We start from the raw sequence: 11505 nt of genomic DNA on the forward strand, positions 1-11505 counted from the left end.
AGAGGATACCGTAATCATGGATCATTACTATCCATACTAACATAAGTTAGATAAAATAATGTGGTGGTGGGGGGACTGTGGATGATTTAATAAACTTCTGCAGAACAAAATCAGAGTGCTAGCTGTGTTAATATGTAGAAGTTAAAGGTCATCAAATTATGGAATAAGTTGTTGCATCTGTTGGACTTTTATCAACAAAAGCTTATGCCATAGTACATTTTCTGGTCTTAAAGATGCAAACTCTTGCTTCTACAAAAAGATATTCCATACACAACTGCTGTCTGGCAGATTATTGCATAATCTGCCATCTGCTACTCACTAGTTCTCTTCTCATCAATATTTCTGATTTCAGAAGGTTTCTGATCAAAGACTTTTATTTTAAAACCCAAAGAAAGCTACAGTTCACATTGTAGGTCTAATGCTTCACAGATCACCATATTCCTTTCTTTTCACTTGCTAGGTGTAGAAGGTGGGACCCACTCTTGTATCTTCTTACGGGTGGTAGAAAATGGTACATACTGTCTAGGAGTACCACTTAAATTCATTTTATGATTCTCCCAAATGAATTTACGAGGCACTGGAGGGTGTGTAGTTGGAGGGTCTTCTGTCATACAGTGAAGCCAACGATGCCTTAAAGGGAAAAAACAACAACACACACACACACAACTGATAAATATGTTGTCCTAATAGCCCCTGAAGCATATATGCACAGAGTTTCAAAAGCAAGCCATGTTTGATAGACAAAAGTTACACCGCATGAACCATTTTGAACAGCTACATTTCAAGTAGTTTGATCATGAAGATTCTGTTAGATTTATTGTCTGCAGAAGCATGTTTCCTAACTGTTTTAAGATGTTTATTTTATTTTTAATTGTATTATTTTATCACTGATGTGTTTGCTGCCCTTGACTCCTTTGGGAAGAAGAGTGGGACATAAATCTAATAAATAAATATGCCAGAAAATGATATATTTAGTATCAGAAAATTAGTATTCTACTACAGACAAGTAGGTGTCGCAAAAAAGACTGTTGCCCCAACAGAACAAAGGCAGGTGCAATCCATTTGTGTCATGGGCACACAAAAGGGCGATCCAGGAGGTGCTCCTATAACTATGTGGGTGGTCCTTCTTGTTGGACTCTACAAGTAGTACCAAAAAGATAGCTGCTATCATTAACTACAATTGGGTAATCACTGCTGCTGCTGCTGGTGGTGGTGGTGGTGGTACCTGAAGCCAAGCTCTCATTACCTCCCTGTCCAAAGTGTATGGGTACTATCAAAAGCTGGCAGCATTATGCATCCTACTGAATGCAATGGAGTTACAATAGGACTCTCTGTGAGTACTTCCTTACACAGCATTACTTTCAATAATGCTCTCTTGGAGGCAATCAGTTTCCGAGATTCATTTCAACTGTGATTTAGATCTGGTTTTGGCACAGAAACTGCTTTGATAACCCTGTATGATGCCCTTTGTTGGGACACACACACACACACACAGGGTAATGTGTCCCTGTTAATTCTCCTTGACCTCTCAGTGGCTTTTGATACCATTTAACATGGTAGCTTTCTGGAATGGCTGTCCGAGTTGTGGGTGGGTGGCACTGCTTTCTGGTAGTTCTGGTCCTACCTGAATGGTCATTTTCAAAGAGTGATGCTGGGGGAGTTTTGTTTGGCCCCATGGAGCCTTCACTGCAGGCTTCCTCAGACTTCAGTGTTATCCCCCATACTGTTTAACATCTACATGAAACCACTGAGTGAAATATCTGAAGTTTTGGAGTACAGTGTAAGCAATATGCTGATGACACCCAGCTCTACTTCCCCTTTACATCTGCAGGTCTGCAGGTGTGGCAGTGGATATACTGGACTGATGTTTTGCCTCAGTAATGGACAAAATGAGAGCCAATAAACTGAAGCTCAATATAGAGATGACTGACGCACTGTACATGGGTGGTTCCCTAGACCAGATGGATAGTGGCTGGCCTGCTCTTGATGTGATTATACTACCACTGAAGGAACAGGTATGCAGCTTGGGGGCTACTTCTGAATCCACTGCTGTTGCTTGAGGCTCAGGTGGCCTCAGTGGCACAGAGTACCTTCCATCAGGTTTAGCTGGTAGCCCAGCTGTGCCCCTATCTGGACAGCCTAACTTCTGTTGTCTATGCTCTGGTAACCTCCAGATTAGATTACTACCTTGCGTTATACGCAGGGCTGCATCTGAAGGAAGTTCAGTGAGAAACTAAAGGACTGCAGAATTCAGCAGCCAGGTTTCTCACCAGGGCAAACAGCTCAGGACCGCAATACCTCAAGGAATGCCTCTACCCACACGAACCATCCCAGATCCTGTGATCATCATCTGAGACGCTTCTTCATGTGCCTTCCCACACAAGGGATCTGGAGGGCAGCATCACAAGAACGGGCCTTTTCTGCGGTAGCTTCCTGCTTGTGGAATGTTCTCCCCAGGGAGGCTTTTTGCTGCCTTCGTTACATATCTTTAGGCACCAAGCAAAACATTCCTCTTCTCCCCAGCCTTTGGCTGATTAATCAATCATTAAAATGTGCTGGGGAATTGTTTTATTGCTTTGTTTCTATTATGTTATGTATTTTGTGTATTTCATGTAAATCCTACATGAAGAAATAAACCATTAAAAATGATCCAACAGGTTCCAAGAGCTATAAAAGGCTGCATATAATCTCTCATGCACATTTTACATTATTATTATTTGGCTACCTGCAACTCAGGAGTACACTATCACTGTGCACACAACCTCCTTACCATTCACTGACACCTCTAAAGGTAAAGGTAAAGGTACCCCTGCCCGTACGGGCCAGTCTTGACAGACTCTAGGGTTGTGCGCCCATCTCACTCAAGAGGCCGGGGGCCAGCGCTGTCCGGAGACACTTCCGGGTCACGTGGCCAGCGTGACAAGCTGCATCTGGCGAGCCAGCGCAGCACACGGAAACGCCGTTTACCTTCCCGCCAGTAAGCGGTCCCTATTTATCTACTTGCACCCGGGGGTGCTTTCGAACTGCTAGGTTGGCAGGCGCTGGGACCGAGCAACGGGAGCGCACCCCGCCGCGGGGATTCGAACCGCCGACCTTTCGATCAGCAAGTCCTAGGTGCTGAGGCTTTAACCCACAGCGCCACCCGCGTCCCTCACTGACACCTCTAGAAGTAAGCATATTTCCCCAAACATCCTCATAGTATACGCAGAGTGAAATAATTGTAAGACTGGACCCATCTGTTTGATAAATGACTTTTTCCCATAGTAAGTGACCCAACAGTAACAAGTATAACAAGATTAGTGCATTCTGTGAGAATGTTGTTGGCATTGGGCAACTAATTCAAGTAGTCACTAAATAATATTTAGGTCAATTGTTTTGAGTGCTGCAAATATCTGACGAGTTAAAAAATGCAATTTCCTGAAAACACATTTTCAGTAAGCTTACAATTGTGTTAATTGGGGTGGAAATGACAGAGGAACTCAGCTGTCACTAAAGCCAGGACAGTTACAGTATGTTTGTTTCTCACTGTTCAACCATCTTGACAAGGTTACTTGTGACCATACATGTGGACTGACCCCTCTTCCCCACCGTCAATGCAAATAAAAGATAATTCATTTGGAATGTGAACATCCAACTTCACAACTATACACAGAATATACCGTATTGGCTTGAATACAAGCTGCACCTTTAAAATTCAAGGGGAAGAAAGAAAAAAAGACAATACCTGACTATAAGCCGCTCCCTTAAAATTGGGTTACGGGCTGAAAATCGCTGCGGTTGGTAGAATTGTAACTCCGAGCCAATTTAAGCCTTTGAACTTGCAAGCCCGCAAAAGTTACCGTACAATTGCTAAAATCGCAAATTGGTATTCAATTGCTACAATTCCGCAGGCACTCACACCCGTAAATAGCAAATCAACAGTCACAAGTTCGCAAATCAACAATAAAACATTTTTGGTTCTGTTTTACTGTATGTATGTCTGTTTCAGCAGCAATATCATAAAAGCCAATTTTTCTAAGGTCACGAATTTAAGGCGCACTTTAACTTTTCACGGTCAGAATTTGGAAAAAAAGTGTGGCTTATATGTCTTTTAAATGTCACTTCACAACTCTCCTACTTATTCCAGCAAGACTGTTGCAGAGAAAGTGGTATGGAGACTGATACTAACAGGCACAATTCAAAAACTGCCATGACCAGCAGTCTATGCCTAGTAGGGCTTTGGTCGTACAATTCTTGAGCAGCACCATAGTGAAACATAATGTGTATCATTAAATTAGGTAGTACTGCAAGAGGGGTGACCTAGAGACTAGCGATGACCAACCTGTGGTCTGCCAGATGGTGCTGAACTACAACCACCGATTTTCCCTGGCTATAGACAGGCTGACTGAGGCTGATGGGAGTTTAGACTCCAAAAGCAACTACACATCAGCCACCCCTCATCTAAGCACATCTTCAGTTTTCAGGCAGAAAGCATGCATTTACCATAATGTCCCTTTCAAACAGAAGAGTGGTGCCTGATCTATGCTCTATCCCGGAACTGGTGAAGTACTTTTGCTGGCAGAAGATTAGGGGATGATGTACAGTTAAGAGGATTAAATTTTCATTTCCTTGCTTTTGCGTGTCAGCCTCAGATAAGTTGGTTCGTTTTGAGGTTAACTGTTTCACAAGGTTAATACAACATATAATCACAGAAATGCATGCAGTAAACTAGCTGGTTTACCATTCAGGGGGCACCATGCTTCCATCCATTTCCCAGAATGTGTTCTTGCCATTCATTTCATTAGTATATATAACCCACCTATGGCGACCTTAAATATGAAGATAATTAAACATTTACAAATTATATTCAACTGAACCAAGAAGTGAAGCATAGATTTATGACATTTTATTAGTTATAAAAAAGTCTGTACTCACCACCCCCACCCCCATACACAATTCAAATTTTGTGAAGTTAAAATTCTGTGCTCACATTTAATTACGGTGCCTGCAAGATTCTCACATTTAACAAATACACTTTTGGGAAAGGACTGGTTTGGGAGAAGGTATGGAAGGAGTAAACCGAGGCAGTGTAAGGCTTTGTTGATAAAAATCCACGTTGGGACCGCCTCACATACATGTTTTTTCCCTACACAATGTAGGATGATGAAGTGTCTATGTGGTCACTTGTGAAGAGCTTAGTTTACTAAATCATGTAGACCAGAAAGGTGATGAGTATATGGTCTGAAGGAAACCAAAATTATCTAATACATTTGAATCTAACAAGTTACTGTGTTATTTCCCACATCAAAATTATTTTTGTGAAGGAAAAAGGTCACACATGAAGGGGCCTCAGAGAGACAAGAAGCGTATGTGGGATAGTGCACATTAATTTCCATTAATGTAATGTTTAATAAAAACCCTCAAAATAACCCAATGACACTGCAGCCTCTCTTCCTTGCTATTCGGATTAATTTTAGCAATCCAAGTGTTGAAACTAGAAAAGGGGTCTTAATATTCAAAGTAATGAGTCTGCAAAGATAGTGATATCAAAAAGATGACCCTCACTACTACTACTCCCTGAACACCATCTGCTTTCTCTGTTTCTTCACATCTGTGTACCAGTGCAAAAAGATGCTATATTTATAAGCAGGAGCATAAATCCAAGTTCCTGTTGTGACAACACCTCACTAGGACGTCTTACTGTTATATCCTCCTCCTTGACACCAACAATTACTTAGAGCTGACTAAATTGTAATCACATTGAAGAAGTGTAAATTAGCCTAGCTTTTTCAGAAGATTAAATTCAAATTACTGAAGTATATCCACTTACCAAAAAAATATCTTTTGTCTTCATAGTATTTGTTTCCATATTTATCAACGCCTACTAGTGCGCCGGTCTTCAGTTCATTGACCCTGCAGGTTTCCAAAAACAGAAGTAGTAAAATTACCCGATACTTAACAAATTTAAGTATGAGGAGCTGTTGTTGCTCCATGGTGGAGCACTTTGAATGCAGAAGATCACACATTCAATTGTTGCCATTGCCAGGTAGGGTTGGGACGTACCATTGAGCTAGATGGCCCAATGGTCTCACTTTGTGGAAGGCAACTTTAGAAATTCTGTTGTCAGTGGACCTAGAAGTCAAGGGACCAGAAGCAATCTCAGCTTCAACTCTAATTGCTAAAACTGAAAAGACAGTCATTTTGCACCTAATAAGCATGAATTATTGCATAACGTGCTTCTTGAACAATTGCATATGGCCAGTGTTAGAAATTCCCCAGGAGTACAGAATAAAATGGGATGGGGACATGATGATGCATGCAAATCCAAACCCAATGTCCCTGGGCTGGTCTTCAGATCAGTGTAAAGGAATGAAGAGGGTTTTTAAGTGTGTGTACTTGAATGCCCTTAGAAATGCTCCCCACAAATGGAAACCCTGATAATCTAAGGTTCCCACTCACTGGAAGAGTTTCTATGTGTGATCAACCAAAGGTGATTAAAACCCCTTTTCAAGCTTTATTGCTAACTTTGCAGAGCTCTGAAGGTAAGACTTCTGTGCATGCTTTCCTGCCCGCCCCAATTACTAATGACCTTTTCAGGCAAATGCCTGAAAATGGTTTAGGACTATGTTATAATTTCCAGAAAGGTAGCAGTGTTAATCTGTTGCAGCAAAAACATTGAAGATTTTTTTGGAACCTTGAAAGCCAACAAATTTATTATGGTATAAGCATTCATGAACTACAGCATGGGCTTAGCCAGGATTTTGTTAGAGGGGCAGGCCTTTTGTTGGGGGGGGGGGCAGAACCTCCGTTAGCTATGTATTGTTATTTATTTAGCTCCCCCTCCCTGCCCCACCTTGGCTACACCCATGGACTACAGTCCGCTTCATAAAATGCACCTGACTGACTGTAATCTGAGAAAGCGAATGCCATAAGACTCTTGTAGGAATATATACAAAATTAAGAAAACTAATTATAAAAAGTTATGTATGGAATCCTGCAAGCTTTTTCTATGTATGTATAAATAACTTGTATAATTCAACTTTTCCGTGGCTGTTTCACTCTTGTTGTCTCCACAAGCATAATAGACTAAGAATTATAACCAGCCAGTTTCTTTATTCCTTTAGTGTATTGTTATGCATGCAGTTTTTAAAAAAATAGTCTGGAATTTTAACTTTATTTAAAAATTAAAGCCTATGATAGAAAGAGAGAGCCAAGATGTTCTGCCTCACAGGGTAGTAGTGGTAGGGAAAGGGAAAACGGAGCAAGATAAACAAATATCCCCAACTTTTCGGCTTGAAAACTGCCCAGCAAGACATCTACAGAATTTCTACAAGTTCACTGATTGGATGCAGGGCATTTTCCCCACCAAGGACCACTTCATTAGTTTAGTGAAAAGGAAAAAAAACCACACAGCTCTGTCGAGTTCAGCAGGACTTACTGCTAGGAATACTAAAGACAACCGTATGATGCACTGAACCCAAGTGTCAAAACATCCCAGAAAATGAAAGTCCGCTTTGTTATCTAGCCAATAACAAGCTTTCCAATCCGGACAGCCCTCCTTTCCCTTTCCCGAAATGACCGGGAGGCGCAAGCCTTGAAATGACCCCGCTTCAGAAACATAGCTGTCAACTTTCAGATTTGAAAATATGGGATCAGCGGCCTCGAAAATAGGGGATCAGCAGCCTCACCTGTCCCGGAGACAGTCTACGGGATATCTAACAATCCGGGATAGCAGCGGGAAACGGCGCTGGAATAAGGGAATTTCCCGCAAAAAAAGGGAAGGTTGACAGCTATGTTCAGCAAATGTCCCCCAACTGGTCCACCTTGATCCCCTCGACGGAGTTTGGGCTGACTGTTCGTCTCGGGGGATCCGGGAAGGTCTAGAGAAGCGGAGGAGACCCATTTCCACGCCAACCAGAGACAGCGACCTCCTCCTCTTCCTCCTGCCCATTACCAAGGTGACCCTCGAGCGCAAGCAGCCGCTTCTCTCCCAGCCTGCCCTCACAAGCCGACGCGCACGGCGGAGGGGCCGAGCCATTTTTTACCTCAGCAGCTGAAACACGGCCCCGCGAATGCCGCCGTGACCCCCGAGCTGCTGCAGCGCCCTCCTCATCACCTGCACGTACTCCGCCATCTTCCCGGAGGCCCAGAGAGGCCTGGCGCCTCCTTCGCTCCGCCGCAGGACCGCGTCTGCGCAGCCGCGGCAGGAGGCTCCTCCTCCTCCTCCTCCTCCTCCAGTTCCAGGGAAGCAGATGCAACTAGCGAAGGAGGGGGCGGGAGAGCCTGGAGCCCCGCAGGTGGGAAGGAGGCGGCCGTTGCTTGCTCTCAGGGAATTCATCGCCGGTACGTTGTGCTTACTGAGAAGTGCATCCTACTGGGCTCAGTGGGAATGGCTCCCAGGCATTTACGTATAAGCTAAGCAAACTATATAGCTTAGGGCCCCACTCTCTTGGGGGCTCCCCCAAAATTGAGTTTTTGTAAATTGTGTTTCTCAAGGAACTTTTGTTATTGCCAAATGCCAATGTGTTTGCATTATTTTGTTATGAATAAAAAAATCATTTTAAGTTAGAGCTTAATAATTATTTCACTATTAATATACTTCCTAATTGTATTTCAGTTCAACAATAACTTTGATAAAATACATATTTTGTTATGTGCAAATAGCTTTAGATACCTATTAGGTCCATAAATTACCATATAGCTTATATTCAACACAAAAAACAGCGACAATTTGTTGTTGACAAAGGACAGCTGGCCATATACTGTAAAGGTCCCCATTACCTTCAGTAGCTTAGGACCTCATCAAACCTAAATCCCCTGCGCCCAGGTAAATGTGTGTGTGTGTGACTGCTTTTTGTCTGGGGGACACAGGGGGGCACATACTGCTAAACATTTTATGAATCAAAGTTTGGCCTCATTGTGGGGCAGTATTTCAATTCAAGTAGGAAAATGAGAGTACCCCTAAACATTTTTAAAAGAAAAAAGCACTGTGTACATCTATCGATCTACACACACACACACATACCGTATTTTTCGCCCTATAGGACGCAGCGTCCCATAAGGCGCACCTAGTTTTTTTGGGGGGGAAATAAAGGGGGGGAAATTATTTTCCCCCCAGGCGCGGGACTCTCTGCAAGGCGCGGGAGCTCTCTGCAAGCCGTGGGAGTGCTCCCGCTGCTTGCTGAGAGGTGCGCGTAGCCTGGACGTGCTGAGCTGAGCGCAGGCTTCAGCATGCAGGCAAGTCTCCGCAAGCAGCGGGAGCGCTCCCGCTGCTTGCGGAGAGGTCCGCAAAGCCTGGACGCGCTGGGCTCCCGCTGCTTGCGGAGAGGTGTGCGAAGCCTGGAGAGCGTGAGGGGTCAGCGAAAGCCTGCATTCGCCCCATAGGACGCACACACATTTCCCCTTCATTTTTGGAGGGGAAAAAGTGCGTCCTATAGGGCGAAAAATACGGTAACTCAGGGGAATTCACGTCTAAGTAAACATGCATTCGTCTGTGTTGCAGACTGTGTATTCAAAACCACAAAACCCCACACATAATTAAGTAGAAGCACTGCCACACGACCCCCCACTCGCCATGCCCCCACCACCTCTTTCCCACCTTTCTTCCTAATGTAATGTCTCAACAAATGAAACTGATCTATAGAAAATGTAATTTGAAAAAAGAGACATTGCGCATACTTTTATAAACCAAGAAATCTTTAATAAAGGGGGGGGGGGAAACCAAATGAAACAGTTAACTTCAACGATATAGACTGTGTTCACACTTTCCAAGATACTAATCTGGCACGAATGAGTCCAAACCTTGACTTTCTGTTCAAATATAACTATTTAGAGCATTGGTTCCCAACCTTTTTTTGGCCATGCCCTACCTACACATCTCTAAAATCCTGATGCCTCCCCCCCCCCATGACATATAATTCTTATTATTCAAAAAGTGAACTCTTATTCACCTGGAAGAAGACTAAAAGGCCATTAACTGTTAATAACTCATTCTCGAATTGCTCCCCATAAAAATCAAATTGCCCCCCTGTGGGGTGTGTGCCCCATGTTGGGAACCACGGATTTAGAAGATTTGGGGGAGGAACCCCCACTGTATTTTGATGTCAGTGTCAACAGATATCCTGACCTAAGAGAAAGGGTTGAGATGGTTGCAAGTTGTGGTGGGGAGATGCTACATAGACCTGCTGAAGGGGTGCAAGGAAGCCTAAGACAGATCCATGCGACTCTTGAGTGACTGGAGGGTGGAAGTCCTGCTCTATAAGTGACATGAGAGGCGTGTAAAGTTTTTCTCCTCTCGTGAACATTCAACCGAGCTGAATGCTGAAACAGGACTGATAAAAGAAAGGACTTCGCACAGGATATAGGTAAAGTACAGAATGCACTCCGTACAGGAAGCATTGATGGCAACCAACCTGGATGGCTTGCTTTATTTTTTTAAGTTATATCCCACTTTTCGCCATTTAGGTTTCAAATCGGTTTACAGCAATAAAATAGAAGATGAGGAGGAGGAGTTTGGATTTGATATCTCGCTTTATCACTACCCGAAGGAGTCTCAAAGCGGCTAACATTCTCCTTTCCCTTCCTCCCCCACAACAAACACTCTGTGAGGTGAGTGGGGCTGAGAGACTTCAAAGAAGTGTGACTAGCCCAAGGTCACCCAGCAGCTGCATGTGGAGGAGCGGAGACGCAAACCTGGTTCCCCAGATTACGAGTCTACCACTCTTAAACACTAAACATGAATTAAACTTTCAGAATTTGAAACTCCAAGAATTTAAATTCTCTAATTAACAAACAAAAGTAAAACATATGAGAAGCATTCAGGGTGCAAAGGCCCCCTGAAATAAGTTTTGACCAGCCATCTGAAACTCAGTAGGGATGGTGTCTTAACTTCTTGTGGGAGGATTAAAAGAAAATTAGACAAATTCATGGTGCTAAAGGCTATCCTTTGCTTCCATGGTTGGAGGGAAGAGCACCCTGTTTCTCACAGGGGCCCATCAGATGCTTCTGAGAAGCCCATATGGCTTGAACATGACATGTCTTTATAAGGCAAGAGACTATTGCTCACTAGAAGGCAAGTTGCAACACCTCTGCAATTTACTCATCCTCATCTAGTAGTCCTTTAATCATCTGAACGTGCAACCTCTTCAAAGCTGGATATATCTCCTGACAAAAAAGGTTTATCTGTTGTAATTTTTTAGTATTGCCAAAGTATGTTGGTACAGTAAACAAAGATACTCAATTCTGCTATACTCTGCAGTAGTACTTTTCAAATTTTAAAAAACAAGTTCCTGAATTTTTGTACATACTTGGACCAAGAGAAAAATTAAGGAAAGCTCAGATATTAACGTATCAGTGATACGCAATGGCTGGAAAGCTTAACTAAAAATAGCAAAGTGAATGCATCTGAGCCAAAATAATACTTAATTCACTCTACCACAATACTGCAAAATGTTAAAAAAAATAAGGATAGTAGATAACAGTGCATCTATGTACATAAAGCTCACATGAACTAGGTTGATTTTTAAT

The 11505-nt window shown here is 43.0% G+C and overlaps 1 protein-coding gene across 1 annotated transcript; it reads right to left on the reverse strand.

Annotated features, from left to right (window-relative positions):
* Positions 1-356: 356 nt before the first annotated feature.
* NDUFA12 (NADH:ubiquinone oxidoreductase subunit A12) lies at positions 357-8180 on the reverse strand. The gene is made up of 4 exons (XM_028747695.2): positions 8025-8180; positions 5810-5892; positions 4721-4808; positions 357-630 (listed from the first exon to the last, which is right to left on the reverse strand). Exons 1-4 carry the CDS (start codon positions 8111-8113, stop codon positions 450-452), a joined length of 441 nt encoding a protein of 146 aa, XP_028603528.2. The 5' UTR covers positions 8114-8180; the 3' UTR covers positions 357-449.
* Positions 8181-11505: the final 3325 nt, after the last annotated feature.

The sequence above is a fragment of the Podarcis muralis genome, chromosome 10 (genome assembly GCF_964188315.1).
Source record: "Podarcis muralis chromosome 10, rPodMur119.hap1.1, whole genome shotgun sequence".
In the NCBI taxonomy this organism is placed as follows: domain Eukaryota; kingdom Metazoa; phylum Chordata; class Lepidosauria; order Squamata; family Lacertidae; genus Podarcis; species Podarcis muralis.